Source organism: Python bivittatus, unplaced genomic scaffold (assembly GCF_059951505.1).
Source record: "Python bivittatus isolate LINGU-HERP-01145 unplaced genomic scaffold, Pbiv_v1 ctg000700_np1212, whole genome shotgun sequence".
Classification (NCBI taxonomy): Eukaryota; Metazoa; Chordata; class Lepidosauria; order Squamata; family Pythonidae; genus Python; species Python bivittatus.
In genome coordinates, this window is record NW_028277098.1 from 25,101,793 (window position 1) to 25,122,378 (window position 20,586).

Consider the following 20,586-nt stretch of genomic DNA (forward strand, 5'->3'; position numbering starts at 1 on the left):
GCTGTTGAAATAGAAAGGGAAGTGCAAGTGACAGTGACAGTTGAAGTTTCTTCCATCAGACAGCAAATAATTAAATTTGGTAGCAATAAACCACATACCATATTTATTCTTAGGCTCCCAAGAAGAACTTTATGGAGGAAAAGCTTGTGCTGATGGAATAGTACAAGCTCTCACCCCGTTCAGTGCTTGGAGGTTGCAGACATCTCTTTGCAGACAAGATTCACACACACACAAACGTTGCAAAAATATATTGAGAAGTGATGCCAAAATCTTTCCTATTTTATAACAATCATATCCTTATTAGCATGCCCTGGGGGTTAGAGTGGCTGTGAAGAATATAGAGCTTTTCAGAAATCCAACTGGTTCTTGTTTCCAGTTTGTCTGCCTCTCCAGGATTGACAATCTTGAAAGTCTCCTTACTCTCTCTCAGCAAAGGCACTGGATCCTGCATGGTGGATTTAGACCAGGGGTACAGAATCCTTGAGGCATCCTGTTATCTGCAGAACAAGTAGTGGTGGTGGTATTGCAATGTAGGCAGCAGGTAGATACGCGGATCATAAGCTTTCACAATACTATGATCCAGTTAGCACAGCATTTGGGCCAGGGTATACCTCAACCAGGAGTGGCCCTGCAGGTGCTGCACTGCTGATTATAATTCTTTTACCTGGAAGCTGTCAAAGAAGTTTAGAACAGGTTCCTAACTCTAATTGCTCAGTGTGAGTTGTTCATGGCAGGCAGACCAGCAGCATTCCCTACAGCTTGGACCAAGATGGCATTCATTCTGAGTTTGCCTGCCTCACAGAGCTTGACAGTAGTCTGAAATTATTGCTTGATGTCACATGCTAGAGTGCAAGTTCAGTAGTACTAGATGGATACTGTATGCTAGAGAGCAATGTCCTCCTGTCAAAACCAGCAGAGGAACAGCTGGTATATTCTTATAGACGCCTCACATTCTTGAGTGGTGAGGCTAATGGCTGTTCAAGTTTGGTTTCCTTTGGAAGGAAAAAATCAGTGGAGATTTAAGACATTCATGTGGTTGTGTTATTTACAAACATGTAAGGCGAACATAGTGGAGCCAGAGAGCATATTATTACAAGGAGCCAATGTCCTGCATGACATCATTAAACCCAGAGACATACCCTCAACGGGGTTTTCCATAACTAAAACCTGACTTAGCTCCTTTAAATATGGGGTGCTAGATTAAACCATCTTGATGATGGAGCAGAGGGGAAAGTATATCTATTTGTCCCCCTCAGAACCATTGAGGAAGATATTGTTATTGCATGATTACCCTGAGTATTACCTGGAATTTCCCTGCTGGACAATCTAGTGGACACATTTGGTGACTGAATGATGGGAGATTCAGGAGATAAAAAAGGAAGTACTTCTTCACACAGTGTAAAATTTAACTGAAATTGAATCACCAACAATTTGGGTTTAAAAGAAGGATTAAAAGTGACTCTTTTGAGCTGAGCTCAGTTCCAGGTGACTTCATGACTGGATCCACGTAGTTCTTCTGGCAATATTATGGAAATAATTTGACATTGCGTTCTACTGTAATATTTGATTTCCCTGTCTAACCTACAAACCCGAGATTTCTTAGTGATGGGTCTGACTGTGCTTAGCCTTTGGTGGGGGGTGGGTGAAATGAGGCAAAGTGGATATTAGTCATGTCCAGGATAAAAATCAGCATGCCTCAGGATACCAATTGTAGGAAACATCAGCCAGGCTGAGAAAAAAATGTTCTCAGGGAACCTTGTAATGCATACTCATCTTCAAGCAGATTCAAATCATATTTGCCTCCAGACTCAGGCCAAACTTCTCTGTTTTGTTTGTGCTTAACGATTCATCTTTCTAGGATTTGTTGTTAACAAATTCAGGAATATTTCAGGAATATTTGTATGTATTTTGCGTATATATTTTTCTACCATGCAAGCATATTTCCATGACAATCTCTATTTTTGTGCATATTTCTCTAATATGCATGGTTTGAACATGTGTTCTAATACATGAGTTTTGTGCATGTTTTTGGAACCTTGAACTACAGTATGCACACAAAAATATGAATGACACCTAAGAATTCTAGGTTCTCTGTATGTGGTGAGGGCAATCTCAGTCCGAGTGTCTGTTCTGATGGGCCAAATTTCTCAACTGTTCCTAGTTAAAGGGCTAGAATTTAAGTCTGGGAGCTATAATATAAGAATAGATGACAGAGTACTTGATCATGTGCTAGTGTATTTCTTTGATTCCATGGTTACAGTCTTCCCAAGTGTTGGAGGATAGAGTCTAGATTTGGGAGATATTTCTAGATTGGAGTTGCTAGCCTTACAAACGTGCAATGAGTATCCTGATTTTATGCATGAGAAGTACGCTTGTATGCTTTGCTAACTGGTGTAGTCAGTGCTTTCTCTTTATCAACCATTTCCTTAATACTACAGAAGTATTGCCCCACCAATTTGAGCTTGCACAATGGAACTGAAACAAGCACATCAGCTACAGGCAGTTCCTCACAGAACTTGCTACTGTATCTACTATTGAAGCAATACGGCTGCCCTTGCTTTGGTCCCCTCCTCCATAGCTTTTCCCACACATTGTTCCTCTGCCATAACACATGCTGAATAATTGGAGAATGCAGGGAAATGAGTAATTTTCCAAAACAATCTCATAATTATACTGCTTGTTCTAAAAAGGAAACAAAGCCAGGAAGAGTAAGGTAGCAATGGACAAAGGATTGTTTGTGAAGTGAATAACGCTCTTTTCTTGGAATGTTTTCAGCAAAATTCCTTTGACTAAAACCACTGAAATCAGTGGCAATCTCTTTTTTGGAAAATATATAATGGTTTACATTGTAGAAAGTCAAAGCCCAAAAGGCACTAAGGAATAAAATAAAATCTAGGGTGGACTGAAACCCAACAAATAGGTAAGGACCTGTGTTTTCAGCCTAAGAACAAAAGCAGAGCAACTGTAGGTGGAGGAAGGCCTCTTCACCTTACAATTCAGTTTCACAGCTTGACACCCACCAGATGAAATAGAAATTAAAGGCTTGAAATCCTCAGCGTACATGTTGGGAAAGTTGTCTTAATATATAATTCAGATTTCAGAACAGGCGTCCAAATGAAAGGTGAATCGCTAGATGCTTTATGGTAGTGTTTTTCAAACCTGGCAACTTTAGATGTGTGGACTTCAACTCCCAGAATTCCCCAGCCAACATATTTCTAAACTTACAGTGACATGCTTGAGCTAAGAAAAGTGGCTGAATGTTTTGGAAGTGCAAATACCATGGGAAAACTTAATTCTAACCTACATATTAGTCCAAGTGGACATCCTATCCCTTAATTGCTATTTTATATCCATCATGGACAGAAATCTAGATTTGGTAATGAAAAGCCAAATTATTTAGGTAAATATTCAGTAGACTGGAATGCAGATTCAGTTGTCACTACAATACACTTGCCAAAAAGTTTAAAAAATCATCCATTCTTTATTTCTCTGATGCCTACTATAACTTCATGGCACATTTGTAATTTCTTATCTTCTTTTACACTAACTTAACAGTACTTTCTGGGACTAACCCTGTGAGGTAAGTATGGTACTCTTTAATTAATTAAACTAATACTATAATGCTACAATATAATAATATCAATATATAATATTTTGCTTCTTTTTTTTTTACAGCTCTGAGAATGAGAATGGCAAAACTGGGGAAAAAAGTGATTTAAACAGCTGCAGTGATATAATACTAAAAGTCTGGCAGTTTAACAAAAGCAAAAGAAGAATTTTCTATTTTGGACCTGGGTAGTTTTTACTTACTCAACTATACATCCACAGGAATAATGGCACTTTACAGGGAAATGAATGTTTGCCAGTCCAGATATTCACTCTGAACCATAATGAGTATTTTAAAAAAGGTCTGTCCCTCCAATAATTACTAGTGGCATTTGTTAGGAATTTGTCCGCCTTGTTATATTTTATAGGAGCTGAAGAGCCAGTGTCATGAAAACAAATGCATCTAGAGTTTTGTTGAAGGAGTCTTGTCCGTCTCCTTCTCTAACTGACCACACTGAAACCAGGAATATAAGACATGAACTGATTTTTCTAATCCCTATTAGGCTATATTCCATTACAGCAGTGTTTTTCAAACTTGGCAGAAGCGCTCCCCGTGCATGTGTATGCTATCAGAAGCTGATGACCTCAAGCATATCCAGCAGAAGGAAAAGCTTTGCCACTTACCAGCTCTTCACTGTAAGGAATAAGAGCCTTATTATGGCTTGTGGAAAAACACAATTAACGCACACCTAATATCCCCAATAGTAATGTATCCTAGATAGGCAGCCACATCTCATTTTCCCTTTCAACGCTGGAAAATGCACTGTTGTTTCATGGGAAATGGGGGCCGCTCTATCCTTCATGTCACTTGCTTTCTATATTCCTGTCTGTGTTCATTGCTCACCTTTGGAGTTTTAGCCACTTCCATATTAAATAAGGCACCCTTGTCCTTTTTTGCTTCCTCTAGCCCTCCGATAAAACTTTGCTTTTGGGCAGGAATGTGCATACTTCTCCCAATTTTTATGCAGAAGTTTAAATTTGTCATCATTGTATCAATATTCGGAAACCGGATTATAAAAATGAGCTGTTCTAGATATCGCTAGCTACTTGCTTCTGAATGCAGCATGGCTGAGAGATCAGACAAGAGGACATAATGTCCTATTATGGTATATGCAAGGCTTTCCTGTTTGGTTGAGCCTATGTGTTTGGAGATAGTATTTCATATTTGTGTTCAGAAAAATACTCAGTGTAACTTGGGGTTTTTGTTAACATTATGTGTTTTTAAAACATTTCTCTTGGAAAGATTAGACTAACATGGACTACTTCAACATGACTAGCTATGGCTATAAACCTAATCAAGAGCACCACACAGTGTCTCAACAATAGAAGTGATATTTCAGGACTCAGCTGTGTATTTAGGAGTTCAAACTGAAAATATTCCAGAAGGCAACACGCACGTTCTCTACAAATGAAAGAGGCCAGTAAAAAGGCCAAAAGGGAATTGAAATGCACTTACCCTATGGGAAATATATGAACAATACATCATACAAGAGACTATGAAGCTATCTTCTTCCCAAAAAGAGATGGATGAGCACTTAAAATACACTGCTACGAGTGCCTTCACATATTCTGCGTATTTTCTACTTTTATGTTACTTATATATTCGTGACAAAAAAATACAAGAAGAGGGAAGAGAAAAATAACTTGTTTTCTAGAATACCTACCTATTCTGACTGCTCAATGGATTTTATTTGAGATTCAGGGGCTCTAGAATGATCCTGTTTAGCATACAGCTAGCTCTCTCCTTATCCTTATAATACTCTCAAGAGGAAGACAGTTGCAATTGTTAAAAATCGATCACAAACTCATCTCCCCTCTTGTTAAAAAGAGCACAGGGGAGCTAAGATAGAAAGGGAATACTATTATCACCAAAAGTGCTTGGAAATAGCTTAGCCAATGAGCTTCATTTTCTACCTTTTTTTTACCTTTCTGGGCAGCTTCTCAAAAGCCCTAGTTGCCAACACTGGGGTATATTGCGAGTCATTCACAGCACTGCCTATAATTTTGTAATGGAAGCTGTGACCATATTATTAATAATTTCTGCATCCAAAAGTGAGGTTGGAACCAGCAGTATTCCAGAATAACTAGAACGATCTTAGACAGACATGAACATGACTAGCAACCATATATTTGGTTAAACATTTCTTACAGGTTAATTTATAAAGAAATTCCCTTCAAAAATCTGTACAAGAATTCAACTTTTCATAAAATTAAAAATATTAAATCATTGGCATGTAACGTATCTATAAAACTACAGTGTTGCTGGTTATGTACATCATGTGTATGGACCATGATAAGTAATGGAAGAAGTCTGACACCAAAGCGATTGATTTGAAAGAATACTTTTTTTTACTGGACCCTTCTTCAGGATCAGAGTCAAAGAAATCTAGCAACCTACATTGCCATTTAACAATGCGGACAGGAATTTCACAACAACATTTTTGGCCTATTTCCTAGGCAGCTCCATCTTATTCCTGATTTTTCCAAACCCAGCAGCATCACCTGCACACGTCCCACTCCTTCTCTAGAGGGTCTTCTAACCCTGTAGAACACATACAAGGGGGCTGTAGCAGAAGGGTGGCCAATGGACAGACACAATTAGAGGTCATTCTAACTTTAGCAACAATATAAGCCATCATTCACTAAATACATGCTAAAGAGGACAATCTGTATAATACCCAGTTACTTTCAAGAGAAAGAGGTAGTCTATAACCACATTCAAGTGTTTAGAAATGTCAAGAAACAACAATGTTCAAACCATTGTCATCACTCTTGGAATGTTCAGTGTCATTGCACATCTCAATCAATCTAAAAATCCTGTAATAAATACTTCAAAAAGTATTCTCCCTCATGCAAACATCTTGAATCCCAGTTCAAGAAAAAGAAGCCCCTTGTGAAACTACTGTACTTGGAGATGACTTCATAATACTGAGATAGTGATTATCTGTATTTGTGCTTGACCTGTGTGGGAGGGAGGGGAGACAAAGTGTGTGAATCATGAGACACATGCAGCAACATCTTTGGGGTGCAAGGGATCAAAACAGCAAGACAGTAGACAGAGTATTGCAATGTAAGTCCCATGTCTTTTGTATATATGCACTCATGTTCAAAAGAGGTGGATCTTTCATCATTACACTCTGATGATCATCTTCCAATTTTGACATGCTGCAGGCCACATGGTCATGGAAGGCCACATTTTACTACAGGAAAACAATACTGTATGTGAAAACATCAGCTAAATCTGACAGGTACGTCCTGGAACATGAGGAGCTATCTTCAGATGAGAAAATGAACAAACAATTGCCCATTGGCTCAAAGTAAGATCCTCCTTCTAGTTTTCAGGTAATAGATAAAGCTACAGAATACAAATAGACAACATTAAGGCAAGTTGTTAACTCATAGAGGAGACCAAGACAGATTCTTATCAGGACCAGGACAAAATCTCCAACGAAGTCCACTCTTCAGTGGCTGTGTGCTGAAGAACTGTTTTCCCATCTTGGACTGAAGACAAGTTTTGTTGATAGCTATGAAATCCAGCGAGAAGCTATTTTGAAGTCTCTAATGATAAGCTCTTTAGAATATTCAAGGCTTTTTTAGAATCATACTTGCATAACTGCTGTTATGAAGGTGACAAGAAATGCTATATTGCCACAAATGTAGATCAACAGCACTGCTTTTTTAAATGTATGGCCCTGTGGGGGAGAAAGAAGGGAAAAGAAAAATTGAAGATGTTTACCAATTTATGAAATGACTAAACCACATCAGAAAAAGGCATGTCTACAATTATTCTTGATGGTAGAGGTGGAGGGGAAAGAGATAGCATTTAGAATGTTAATGAATGGAAAAACAATACTAGCATCTTGAGGATAATAACAGTAGCAGAATGATCTGGAAATGAAAAATCCTAGCCCAGCCATGATCTCCAGAGGCTTCTCTTCCCTAAGCAGAAAGAAGTATTCATATGATTTAACCCTGTTGTCTTAAAATAGTATAGACCTTAGAAAGCATTCCATGTTAAAAAAAAAAATTGTCTTTATCCTTCCATTCTATCCACCGCGACAAATCTACAATGCTTACCTGTGCTTCTGCAGAAGTTATGGACTGCAGTATTTGTATCCTGTCATCTTCCAACACCTCGACTGTAAAAGAGAAGTATCGTTAAAGCTACACTGCAGGGAAACATTCTTCCTTTCACTCATATACATACTTATCTTGATTACCAATATCGCCTTAAATAGAAGAAATACGTTACCTGAAAAGATAATAGACACAAACGATCCAAGATTCACTGTACTATGATCACCCACCCATTCACAGTACAAAAAAGATCCATTTAATGGGATATTTCTGAAATGTCACTCTGTTTTTTATAGAGAAGGGGAGATGTTTTTCTTCCCTTGTGTTCCATTTTAACTGTCACACTGGATGGGACCCACAGTGGATGGGACACAGTAGGTGGGACCTAAGGCCAACTCAAGGCACTATTACATCATGCAAAGAATTATAACTTAAAGATTGAGGTAGACAACCGGTAGTCTTTTGTACTACAACTCCCATAAGCAAAAGCTAGCACAGGGACCAGTGGTGAATTTTGGAGTGAAACTCTCAAAAGGCATCAGATTAGCTATTCTTATCATAAGCAGTAGGACAATTTAATGACTACTGAGGCCACAGGAAAACGAGTCAAACATAAGCCTTCAGAAACAAATATAATCCCAATTCTGCCCTTCGCTGTTTTACTATATGGCTTTTTTTTTTCTGTTCCAAATTGCAATAACTGCCCCTTCAAAATGCACATAAGGCATTTGAAAAAAAAAATCCTTAGGGCCATTTGTTGCATTACAAAAATAAAATACTGGCCATATTTGCTATGGATGCCTTCATCTGAAAAACTGGCATAGTGCCTTATTATATAACTGTGTATACGTGTGTGTATATATGCACACAGACATATAATTATAGTTATTAAGTACGGCTATAGCAAAAAGAACGCTCATGTGCTTAACTGCAACTTAAAAACTGCCCTTTCTTAGCATGTCAATGAAAGGCATTTTGTACGACATTCTTTGAATGTCAGCACAGTGCTATTTTCTGTACAGTAACTAGATAAGGTCTAGCTGTCCCAATGACACATCATAGTTTTCTAGCAAGGGGGGTGGATTAAGACTTTTCTTTCCCCTCCTTACCCCAAAAGCAATTCGGATTCCAGAATGTCATTCCCTCTGTTCATAGAAGCCGAATAGTGAAATTCTCTTGGTCTGTCTGAACAGCAACAGGACAAAGTGGCGGAATTCGCTCCCTTGAGTTTTATATCAAGATTATTATGTTTTACGACACTGCAATTTTCTAATCAAGAATGGATTTTTGTCCACATGTACAAAGTTTTACACAGCAAAACCTCACATATTCACCTCTATTGAAACCTCACTTTGCTAAAATTAACGAGTCAGTGCTTTAATCTAAGAAATAGTAAATATAAGTCTTGGTATTACAAAGCAACCAAACTCAATGTACAAACCCTTGATTAAAATATTGAGTTGCCTGTTATTTCTACGACTTGTATAGGAATGTGTCATGGGGAAAAGGGTGTGAAGTACTCATGAATAGCAAAAGCCAACATCCTCCAGAAAGCCACCCCGCACCCCACCAAAAAAAGAAAGATCTGTTGCTTATTGCAATTTCGTTATTCTCAAGGCAAACCTTTGCGGATGAGGCAGTAGCCATGTATCTCCAGAAGCACATCAGTCCCAACGTGCCAAGCCACAAATCCAATCATTGTGTAAGTATCCCATGGATCTGGAAGGTTGAGAGCTGGCAAGTCCATTCCCAGGAACATTGTCACCACTAGTTAAGAACAAGACCAAATTCATACTCCTTTCTGAGGTATTCAAAAAGTACTGTAGACCAAAACATTCATTCAGATCCTTTGTACAGATGGAATTATCAGTGTTAGTGAATTCTTGCTTGTTTCCATGGAAGAACTTTTACATCCTCTCCATTTTCATAGGCTCTGATGCAGGGCCATTAGATCTGAGAACCCCAACATTTTTTTACCACTGAGCACATATAAAATCTCAGGAGCTTTTGTGGGCACTCTAACAACTGGCTCCCCACCATCCCATTTAGCCTCCCAGGATGCTCTGCTACTTCAGCTTCTCTATTTGGTTAAGGTACACGGGCAGATTTATTTATTTGAGATATACCCTGCCTTTCTGCTCAGACACTGAGCTCCAGTCCTTTACCGTTTTTATTTTCTAAGAATACCTTTGAAGTATATGTAAGACCTAGAGCCACTGCTGTAAATAAAGATTATGCCTGGTACCTTTATTTTGCAGCATGCTAGCTTGCTATTCTTTAAATAACCTATATACAATACTGTACTATACTTTCTCAGATGTAGTCAGATTACAATCACAGAATTGCTAAATCCCATATATGTGTTCCATGCTACTGTAGCATTTTGCAACCTGGTGCCTGCTAGATATGTTGGCCACAACTCCCTGAATTCTCAGATGATGCTGAATGGATAGTAGTCAGAGAGTTGTCCAACTCGTCTGGAAAGCAGTAGACTGTGTTAGAGGAATTTCAAGCAGCCAACAGAGAGCAAAAAAAGTAGCTTTTTCATCTTGAGTGAAATGCAGCTGTACATTAAAGAGTTAAAATGGGTAACTCACCAGCTAATATTCTAGCAGTTGTGCCAGCAGTCCAGTGTAACCAGTTGAAAATCTGCCTTCTGTCCCCAGAAAGGAAAGAAGAATTCATTTCTCATTTAGGGAGGGAGGGAGGGAGGGAGGGAGGGAGGGAGGAAGGGAGGAAGGAAGGAAGGAAGGAAGGAAGGAAGGAAGGAAGGAAGGAAGGAAGGAAGGAAGGAAGGAAGGAAGGAAGGAAGGAAGGAAGGAAGGAAGGAAGGAAGGAAGGAAGGAAGGAGCGAGCACAAATGCATTATGCATTTTCATTTAGGCATTTATACAATTAGGAGATCTGGAAAAATTGGACTCTGCAGAACATCTTTGGTGATTTGCAGGGGCTAATTTCCTAAGATGAGAGCAAAGAATCAGGTGCTTCCAGATGTGTTAAATGAAATTCCTATGATTCCCAGCCTGCAAGTCCAAACTGGCCAACATCAATACTTGGCTGACAATTCTAGAAGCTTCAGTTTGGCATCTGAAGGACACTAGGTTGAGGAACGATCATTTAAATCTTCTGATAAGCTACTGACAATCTCATTAAGGAATTTTTGGACAATTAAGAATACAAAATCAGAATACCTTGGTGCTTGAGGAGGGGGTCTGAAGGCTGCCATGAGAGGCTGAAAAAGTGCCAGTGCCATCACAACGCAGCCAAAATAGGGATGGAAACCTGCTTGCTATATTAAAAAAAGGAATGTTAGTTATACCTAGACTTTTTCTATTTAGTTTATTTAAAAGATTTATATAGCTGCCCTATATCTTACAAAGCACAGTCTTGGGCAGCTTACAAATAATGATAAAAATAAAAATATAAAACCAGCATAAACACCCGAGTGCCCCCCAAAACAACATATCCCTCACATCTACAAGCAACTTCACTGGGCTTCAGCACACACTATGCGTGTGTGGGAAAAGCCAGGTCTTCAAGGCTTTTGGGGAGGCCAGGAGGGCAGGAGCCAGCTTGGCCCCAGGACGAAGGGTGTCCCAAACTTTCCAAGTAGTGCAATCATTTTTTTCACAACACACATATTACAACATTAAATTTTGGATATGCTAATTTAGAAAGGACAATTTCCCATGTATAGAATGCTAGGGTTGGGTTACAGTAAAGTCTCTTTTGGAATTGGAGTTAGCTTTCCTATATCATAAAAAACAAAAAGTTAAAAGTGCAAAATATAACATTACAAAGTATTCCTTGATACGCTACTGAATGCTGGAGAAATATGGAAACTTTTCAAGAGTCTACAGTACTTGAAATAGCACAAGTCTTTTCCAACTTCTAGAATCATCTTGCACTTATTACTCTTATTACTTAAGAGGTAGATCATGTATCTGTTTGATTTCAAGACATTAATTCTACTCGGGTTATGCATAACTGCTTCTCTGTACAAATCACAATTGTACAAGATACTTTGTTTTGCCAGAACATGAGCTATACAGTTCAGGTATTTGTCTGTTTAATTCATCAACCCTAACTATGCTAATACTATTCTGAGCTAATTCTCAACATACTATCATAGTCACATACTAGTCACACATTTATTTTTTCTTGCTTTTATGAAGGATGATGGTTCTTTCTAGCAAGGTTCAAGTGAACATAAAGTTTACAAAGTAATGATACCTCCGTGTAGCCAGATATCTCAAGACCTTTGGCACAGGATTTAATTTTGCTCACCCATATACTCTGTGTGTGTGTGTGTGTGTGTGTGTGCATGCACGCACGCATACATACACAGATAGAAAGACTTGATGTCATTATAGAATACTGAGATGTTTTTAAAAAGGGATAGGGACAGAACACTGAGCCCTTAAAATAAGGTTTAAAATGACTTGTTAGATTTTAAGTAATTAATTCCAGATTAATCTATGTCACTTACTTTATTCCAGCCTCCTCGATACACAAAAGGAAGAACAAAAGATGCACTTGTGAGCAATACTGTTATTATCATCAAAGTACGATGGACCTACAAAAGTTATATTCAAGAAATAACATTAAGAGCAACCTATTACATGCACATTCTATTACCAAGAACATTTGACAGAAAATTGATGGTTAAGAATAAAACTAACAAGTAAACTCTTACATAATAGTAAAACACTTCTAAACATATCTTGTATACACCAATGCAGAATAAAGACACTCCATGATGCACTTTTTCCCCCACCTGAAACCAAATCTCTTCTCCAAACAGTAGAGTATTCGGCCAGACAGACTTGAAAAACCGGGCAATGATCACCCCTATGCTAACTGTAGTTATCCATCCAACAAACATCAATGCACCTGAAAGGAAAAAAAACAAGACACTTGCTAATGACTTTAGTCGTAGTGCTGAGAAGCCCCTGCACTTAAAAGTAAGCTTCCATTTTATTTCAGAATCAAGAAAGAGCAAAAGATCACACTCAAACCATTTTAGACTGCTTTCTTCCCCAATTTATACTATCACAAGCTAATCTTTGCACTCTATTCTGTTGGCACTGTTTGAATTCCCACAAGACTTCCAAGTGGCCGAAAAGGAGACATTTTCCACAATGTATTTTCCCCATTTTCTCTGCCAGATGCTCTAGAGCAAAACTTTCTCTGGAACGGAGGACAAAATAAAGTAGTCAAACCTTGCGATCTATCTAAAAAAGCTAACCTGTTAAGCAGTGACAAGAGGACCTCATCATACACACCCCAAGCCATTGCACAACAAGAGCCACATCTTGTACCTTACGTGTTTTATAATGTTTTTACAAAATTGTACAACGTTAAACTTGCCATGAATCTTGATCAGGAATGGAGAGCGGGATCCTCCAATATCTTTTAATGGACCTAGAACATTATATTTTCCATTTGTAATCAGAGGCTGTTGGTGGTGTTTGTAGATTACACCTCCTGCACCAGGGAAGAAATAGCAGATTATACACCACCAGCATAGGAACTGTAAATAACATCTCCACAGGTCAAGACTCTAGAACAGGGCTTCAATTTGCTTCAGAGATTCATTTCTTTATGCAGTTCCAAATTGCTAGCCAAAGACAACACCCCTCAGACACTTCTAGATGAAAATTAGCACTTTAGTGCATTCCATGTGTTGATATTATATTGATTCTTTGCTATGGAAAAATTAACAACAGTATGCCATAATAAGACTCCAAAATCATCAGTATGCTTTACATCTCTACCTTGAGCCAATTAGGTGATCCTGTGGAGGTCCTGTCTTGGTGTCTGGAGGCTGTGGAGGTTTGGATGGGGAACAACAGGTTTCAACTCAAGCCTAGTAAGACTCAGTGGCTTTGGGTTTTAGGGCCCCCTAGTTCTGGGAACTTTCCATCCCTTGTTCTGGGTGGGGTTGCACTACCCCAAACAGAATCTGTGTGCAATCTGGGATCCTTTTGGACTCACAGCTCCTATTCGTGGAACAGGTGGCAGCTGTGGCCAGGAGTGTCTTTGAACAACTATGCGTTGTGTGCCAGTTGCACCCATTCCTGCACCAGGAGGTCTTGCTCACAATCACTCATGCCATGATCACCTCCCATATGGACTACTGCAATGCATTCTACATGGGGCTGCCCTTGAAGAGTATTGGAAGCTTCAGCTGGTGCAGAACTCATGCTGGCTGTATGAGTGGTTATTTATTTATTTATTCAATTTATATAGCCACTCATCTCAAACCAGTGACTCTGGGTGGCTAACAACAATAAAAACAGCCAACATTTAAAACAGTACAAAAAATTAAATATAAATATAAATGCAGCCAAGAGATCTTAAAAAAACATTGGTATCAGCACAACCATGAAACGGGACCCTTCATACGCTCGGGGCCCCAGGCCCGGGCATAAAGTCAGGTCTTCAAGGCCTTCCGAAAAGCCAAAAGGGTTGGGGTCATCCTAATCTCAGGAGGGAGGACGTTCCAGAGGGCAGGCGCCACAGCAGAAAAGGCACATCTCCTGGTCCCCACCAGCCGACATTCTTTGGCTGACAGGACCCGGAGCATGCCCAACCTGCTGGACCAGATTGGATGGGTAGAAACAACTGGGAAAAGATGGCCCCTAAGGTAACCCGGTCCCAAGCCATGAAGGGCTTTATAGGTGACAACCAGCACCTTGAATCGCACCTGGAAACACACCAGCAACCAGTGCAGCCCTCAAAGCAGTGGTGTTACATGTGCCGAGTAACTGACACTATTTACAACCCGGGCAGCTGCATTCTGTACCAGCTGAAGCTTCCAAATGCTCTTCGAGGGCAGCCCCATGTAGAGCACTTTGCAGTAGTCCACCCAGGAGGTCAGGAGGGCATGCATGACAGTGAGTAGACCCTCTTGGTCCCGGAATGGGCGCAACTGGCGCACAATCCAAAGGTGTGCAAAGGCCCTCTTAGCCACGGCTGCCACCTGCTCTTCCAGCAGGAGCCATGAGTCCAAGAGGACCCTCAGATTGCCCACCAGGTCCGTCTGGGGCAGAACCACCCCATCCAGAACCAAAGATGGAAGAACCTTGGTACCGGGAGGCCCAAACACCCAAAGCCAGTCAGTCTTGCTTGGGTTGAGCCGAAGCCCGTTGTGCCCCATCCAGGCCCCTACAGCCTCCCAGCACTGAGACAGGACATCCACGGCATCACTCAGACAGCCCGGGGAGGAGATATATTGTGTGCTTCTCAATCAGCACATGTTACACCTCTATTCTGCGAGCTGCATTAGTTACCAATTTGCTTCCGGGTTCAGTTCAAAGTGCTGGTGATGACCCTTTATGGCATGCCTCTCCCCAACTACATCTATCTGTCCCATTAGGTCTGGCAGGAAAGGCATGCTCTGGGTCCCACCTGCTAGAGAATGCCATCTGGTGGGGGCCACAAAAAGATCTTTTCTGTTGTGGCCTCCACCCTTTGGAACATCATCCCCCCAGATTAGCCCTGACCCAACTGGCATTCCATAGGGCCTTAAAGACATGGTTTTGCCATCAGATGTGGTGACCCGGATGTGTGATAGTGCCTGTACAGTGACTATGTTGATTATTGTTGATGGGGTTTTGGTATATCTTGGCTATGAATTGTGTCATTGCATGGTTTTTTATATTGTTCTTATACTTGAGGTATTGTTTTGGGTTTTTTTAATATTGTTTTTAATTGCTGTGAACTGCCCAGAGTCATATATTTGAGATGAGTAGCTCTATGGATGGATGGATGGATGGATGGATGGATGGATGGGTTGGTGGGTGGGTGGGTAGATAGATAGATAGATAGATAGATAGATAGATAGATAGATAGATAGATAGATAGATAGATAGATAGATAGATAGATAGATTTGTAAGACATCAGAATCTCACTTATGGCTAAGACTTACTTTCCAAATGTGTTGGTTTACAACTCTCGGCTTCATTTTCCAGTACAATAATAATGCTGTTTGGGAATGATGAGAGTCATAGACCAGCACCTCTGGCAAGCAGCAGTCTAGGGCAAACTGCTTGGGCATTTGTTAAAAATGAAGAATGAAATATTAGATGAAATTTCCATAGCTATTCATGTCCCAGATCTGCAACAGGAAGATCACAGATTCAACCTCATGTACCAATAATATTAGGAGAGGGAAAAGAGTTTATTTAGGAAAATCGGTTTCACACTGAAGCAATTTCAAGCATGGCATAACTCAATGGAGTACATATCCAATACGTTAAAGACTCAGGGAAGGGAAATGTTCCCTTATCTATACCTATTAATAAGGCTCTTCCAAAGTCCCATTTACAGTGATCATGGATTGAGAAGCATTTTTCCTTCTTCAACCCAAGCATTAACTGGCAACAAGTGAAGACCAACTAATGCCTGGAACTCAGCATGAAAAATATACCTGATATGGAACTTATATTAATTCAATGTTCAGGCAGATTTTTTCCTATAGTCATAAACTTTTTACCTTCACCGACTTCACCATCAGCCAGAAATATGTAGTAGTTTGCATCTAGATTAAACCTTCCTGTAACAACTGGAAGATGAATTCTTCTTCTGAAAGAACACTGGATAAGGCCATCAGCCAGCCTCCAAGACATTTTCTCCAAAGCATTCTAAGAAATAGGCAATGCAGCTTTAACAAAAGATAAACCACCACATATATTGTGATTGGTGCTGTCAAAAACTTATCAGAACTTATCACTATCAAAGAAGGTACAAACCAAATCCAAACAGGTTTAATTAGCTGGATTTTTATGAGGCAGATGAGAAATATTTAGCAAGACAAGTCATGGCTGCTTCTCATTATAACTTTAGAGGCGTTCTCAAACGTCTTCAGCACCATCCTGCTGACTTATGAAAATTTCAATCCTTGGCCAACATATAACTAGTCTGATCATTCTTCAGCAGCCAATTTGGAGCTTGCTAAGCCTACTGATCAGATAATTACATAAAAACTGGATCCTTCAAATGAATCCTGAAACTGTATCATTCAAAGGACACCTGAAACCTTAAATTACAGCCCTCGTAACTCTGTTATCATCTAGTGACTTAGGTTTTATGCAGTACCAATAAAAACAGGCATACACTGAACTTGGCAAGAATGGGGCAGTGGTTTTCCTAATATTTATTGTTGCAAAATGAAGCCAGCTGAATGCAAATACATTGATCAAACTAGGGATCTAAAATGATAATAGTGCAAGTAATTTTTCCTCTGAGATACACTAATCTGTGCAGAATAATAATAACGATATCTACATTCTGTAGAAAGAGTTGAAATAAGGCCATATATATTGTTTTGTTAAGCAATGTAATAATTACATAAAGCAACTGTATACATACATATTAAATTTAGAATGCACCATTGCATAGTACTCTGCTCAATGCATAAAAACAATTCTGCAGAGGAGAGCCAGAGACTGGATAAAGTTTCCTACAGTACAACCCCTTTACACAGCTTCTTTAACTTTGCAGTTGTTTTCCATGATGTAAGAAGAATTCATACAGAAGTGGGACAAAGTCATGAGCCTCCATGAATTTTGATAGCAAGACAACTTATTTTGATATATGATGGTTACTGCGCAAGATCTTTTGTAACAAGAGTATACGGAGTTCACCTCTATAATAACATGGAATTATGATACCTTTGAATCAAATTCTGGATAAGATCGCCCAATCAGGAAAGCTGTACTGATGTCAACACGATGACCTTCGCTAATGCAAAGATATGCATCATCACCACCACCCTGGAAATAACAAGAAATTATTAAACTGTTTTTCCACTTTACTCTGTCAGTCTACGTGGCCCATATTCAAATCTAGAGTAGGTTAATAATTTAATATAGCCTCCCAAAATGGTATCCTCTAAACATGTTACATTAGGCATGCCCTTAACATCTAGCTGAGAATTATGGGAATTGTAGTTTAATATATCTAAAAGGTATTAGGTTGGGGCTGAACTACAGATGCATCTCACTGATGTTCTTATTTAGTAGACCCAAGGCTATGAGAGACATTACATTCCATCTTAATGCACAAATACAGGTTGCTGAAAAATCTGGCAGGAACATAATACAAGGCTTTACTAGTCTAGGAACAAATCCATAAGAAATGAGCCTTAAATATCTGTACCATTGGCCCAATAAAAAGATAGTATGCCAGAAGTTATGCAACATTTATCCTATTATCGAGGGTTAAGAATTTTCTCAGACCTTGCATGTTAATACATGACCTCTCATGATTGTCTGGGATCTCCCTCTTCCCCATATTTTTAATTATCAAAATCTCATCTCAAGATCTCATGTAAGAATGCTAGAATCTGAGAGTTTATGATTGCACAAGATTTTGGCCATTTTTCATGTGCTTATTTAACAGAGTGCAAATAGAATAGATGCTATGGTACCCATGGACAACCTTTTTACTCTCCCAGCCTAAAATACCTCAGGGCTGCTGCCAGCTGTCTCAGAAAAGCATTACATATCATGGGCATTTTAATAAAAAAATAACGGAGAGAAGATTTTGATGAACACCAGCCTTTTGCTCATGTACATTACAGAAATTACCACCATTAAAACCACAATGTAGGAGTAGCCTTAGAAGATTATGCCATTTTTCCAGATTGTCAGAGGATTTACTAACCATCCACTGATCATGAGACAATGCAAAGGCGATATAGCCTTCACTGGGACCGCTCATTTCAATCAATAGTGAGTCATAATCTTGCTTGAAGGAGAGAAAGAAGCAATTGTTGGCTTTAGGGTCACAGTTTGTTGGATTTCTCACACAGAATTTGCGATCTCCACAGTCTGAAGAATTGAACTAAAGAGACAAGAAGCAAGATTATATTACTCCACATGCCACCGCTTGAGAAACAGGGCATTTTCAGAATATCAGTAACTCAGTTATAGGATTTAACAGAAACATATTTCCTGCAACCACAAAGTTCTATCTACTAATTAAGAATTCATTTTAATTGGAAAGAGTTGAAAAACTCCATATTAACACATCAGTGTTAACTATCTTAATGAATATTAAATATGTATATGGTTTTAAGATAAGATTAAGTCAGCAAAAAACATCAAATTGGAAGTGTAAAATGATAGAGGGGATACTTGCGTCACTCTTGTATTGGTTTGACATTCATAAATATGTTAATATAGTTTGGGGAAGAACCTGGTTTGACGCTGCAAATGACATTTGAAATTATAGCTTCAACATTTGGAATGCATCAATATATGAAAAATTACAGATCTTGAGCATGCAGCATAGCAAAAAAAGCTATCTTTTAATGATGGAAAGATGGTATTACTCTGGATTTGCAGTCTTGGATTGAAGATGTGTTCACTTTCTGCTTGTGAACTGGCTCTATACTGACATAATGGAAAGACTGGCCAATATTATTCATATAGTCCAGATTTAACATTGTGTTTAAAAACTGAATTGATGTTTTTAATTAACTATTAAAAACAAACATAATGCAAATTTTAAAAATTGGGGCATTAGAAGATTTCAAGATTAATAAACAGAAGACAAAGATGTTAACAAAAATATGAAAACAGAAGATCAAACAGAATTGATGAATAAAACAGGTTTTAAGATTGAGAAGGTAAAATATCTGGGTATCACTATGACAAATATGCACTGTATATTATTTCAAAATAACTACATGGAATGAAGTTTAAAAAGACATGTTAAGAAGGGAGAAACTACAACTGTCATTGCTGGGGAGAATTTCTGTGATAAAAATGAATGTTTTGCCTAGAATGTTTTTGTTTCAGACAATACCTGTTTTAACAACTGATGCACCATTTAAACAGTGGCAGAAGGATATATTTAAATTTGTGTGGCAGGGGAAAAAACCACGAGATAAATATAAGGTGTTACAAGATGCAAAGGAAAGAGGAGGATTGGGTTTACCTGATTTGAAATTATATTTTTCAGCTTGCTGTTTGATTTGTATGAAAGAGTGGGTGTTGCTGAGAAATAGGCAGCTTTTGGAATTAGAAGAACATGACCTGAAATTTGGGTGGCATAGATATTTGTGGTACGACAAAGTCAAGGTTAATGTGGATTTTAAAAATTATTATGTTAGACGTGCCATACCGAGAATATGGAATGCATATAAACCCAGGTTGCGCCAAAAAACACCTTTGTGGCTTTCAGCACAAGAACCATTTTATAGACAAGAAATAATAGCCAAACACAAATGGCTAATTTATCGTGAGATACTACAATTTTGTCAAGGGGAATGTAAAATAAAATCAAGAGAAGAACTGGTGACAGAGGGATATAGTTGTCAATGGTTTTCTTATTTACAATTATCAGAAAGATTTAAAGTAGATAAAAGAGTTTATGGTTTTGAACATTGTAAGACTGAGTTTGAAACAGAAGTGTGTACAAATAATGAACATGCAATTGCTAAAATGTATAAACTTTTATTGAAATTTGAAACAGAAGAACAAGTGAAAGAATGTATAATAAAGTGGGCTAAAACATTGGTTATACTATACAGATGGAACTCTATGTGGTTGAAAGGATTGGAATTTACACTAAGTTATAATATTAAAGAGAATTTTTATAAAATGATATACTGTTGGTATATGTCATCAGAGAAATTGTCGAGAATACAATTAGAAGGCACTTCAAATTTACATTATGTTGGAAATGTGTACAACAAGAAGGGACATTTTATCATGTTTGGTGGATGTGTAAAAAAGCTAGAAAATTTTGGATTCAAATACATACACTGATCCAGAGGATTTTAAAAATTAATATACAATTGAGACCAGAGGTTTTTCTTTTGGGATTGATGGACAAACAGCTGGGGAAAAAGTCATGGAACTTTGTTTTTATATATGTAACTGCAGCAA

At 38.6% G+C, this 20,586-nt stretch overlaps 2 protein-coding genes and 1 pseudogene across 8 annotated transcripts in view; 1 reads left to right on the forward strand and 2 right to left on the reverse strand.

The window, feature by feature from the left end:
* PALMD (palmdelphin) overlaps positions 1-6,408 on the forward strand; it is a 71,292-nt gene extending 64,884 nt beyond the window's left edge. For all 6 annotated transcript variants that reach the window (XM_025175496.2, XM_007421980.4, XM_025175483.2 and 3 more), the window contains one exon: positions 3,676-6,408. In XM_025175496.2, the coding sequence (XP_025031264.1) occupies positions 3,676-3,719 (44 nt within the window). In that variant the 3' untranslated portion in view covers positions 3,720-6,408. The remainder of the gene's footprint in view (positions 1-3,675) is intronic.
* A 402-nt stretch (positions 6,409-6,810) lies between these two features.
* The window catches only part of LOC103050684 (ferric reductase 1), a 41,293-nt gene continuing 27,517 nt past the window's right edge, over positions 6,811-20,586 (reverse strand). For both annotated transcript variants that reach the window (XM_088154541.1, XM_007421979.3), the window contains exons 6-16: positions 18,356-18,535; positions 17,362-17,463; positions 16,185-16,332; positions 13,054-13,170; positions 12,461-12,576; positions 12,173-12,259; positions 10,875-10,972; positions 10,281-10,339; positions 9,307-9,450; positions 7,684-7,745; positions 6,811-7,298 (exon numbers count right to left, since the gene is read on the reverse strand). In XM_088154541.1, coding sequence (XP_088010667.1) covers positions 7,206-7,298; positions 7,684-7,745; positions 9,307-9,450; positions 10,281-10,339; positions 10,875-10,972; positions 12,173-12,259; positions 12,461-12,576; positions 13,054-13,170; positions 16,185-16,332; positions 17,362-17,463; positions 18,356-18,535 — 1,206 coding nt within the window. In that variant the 3' untranslated portion in view covers positions 6,811-7,205. The remainder of the gene's footprint in view (positions 7,299-7,683; positions 7,746-9,306; positions 9,451-10,280; positions 10,340-10,874; positions 10,973-12,172; positions 12,260-12,460; positions 12,577-13,053; positions 13,171-16,184; positions 16,333-17,361; positions 17,464-18,355; positions 18,536-20,586) is intronic.
* LOC148214153 (uncharacterized) lies at positions 13,179-14,880 on the reverse strand (annotated as a pseudogene).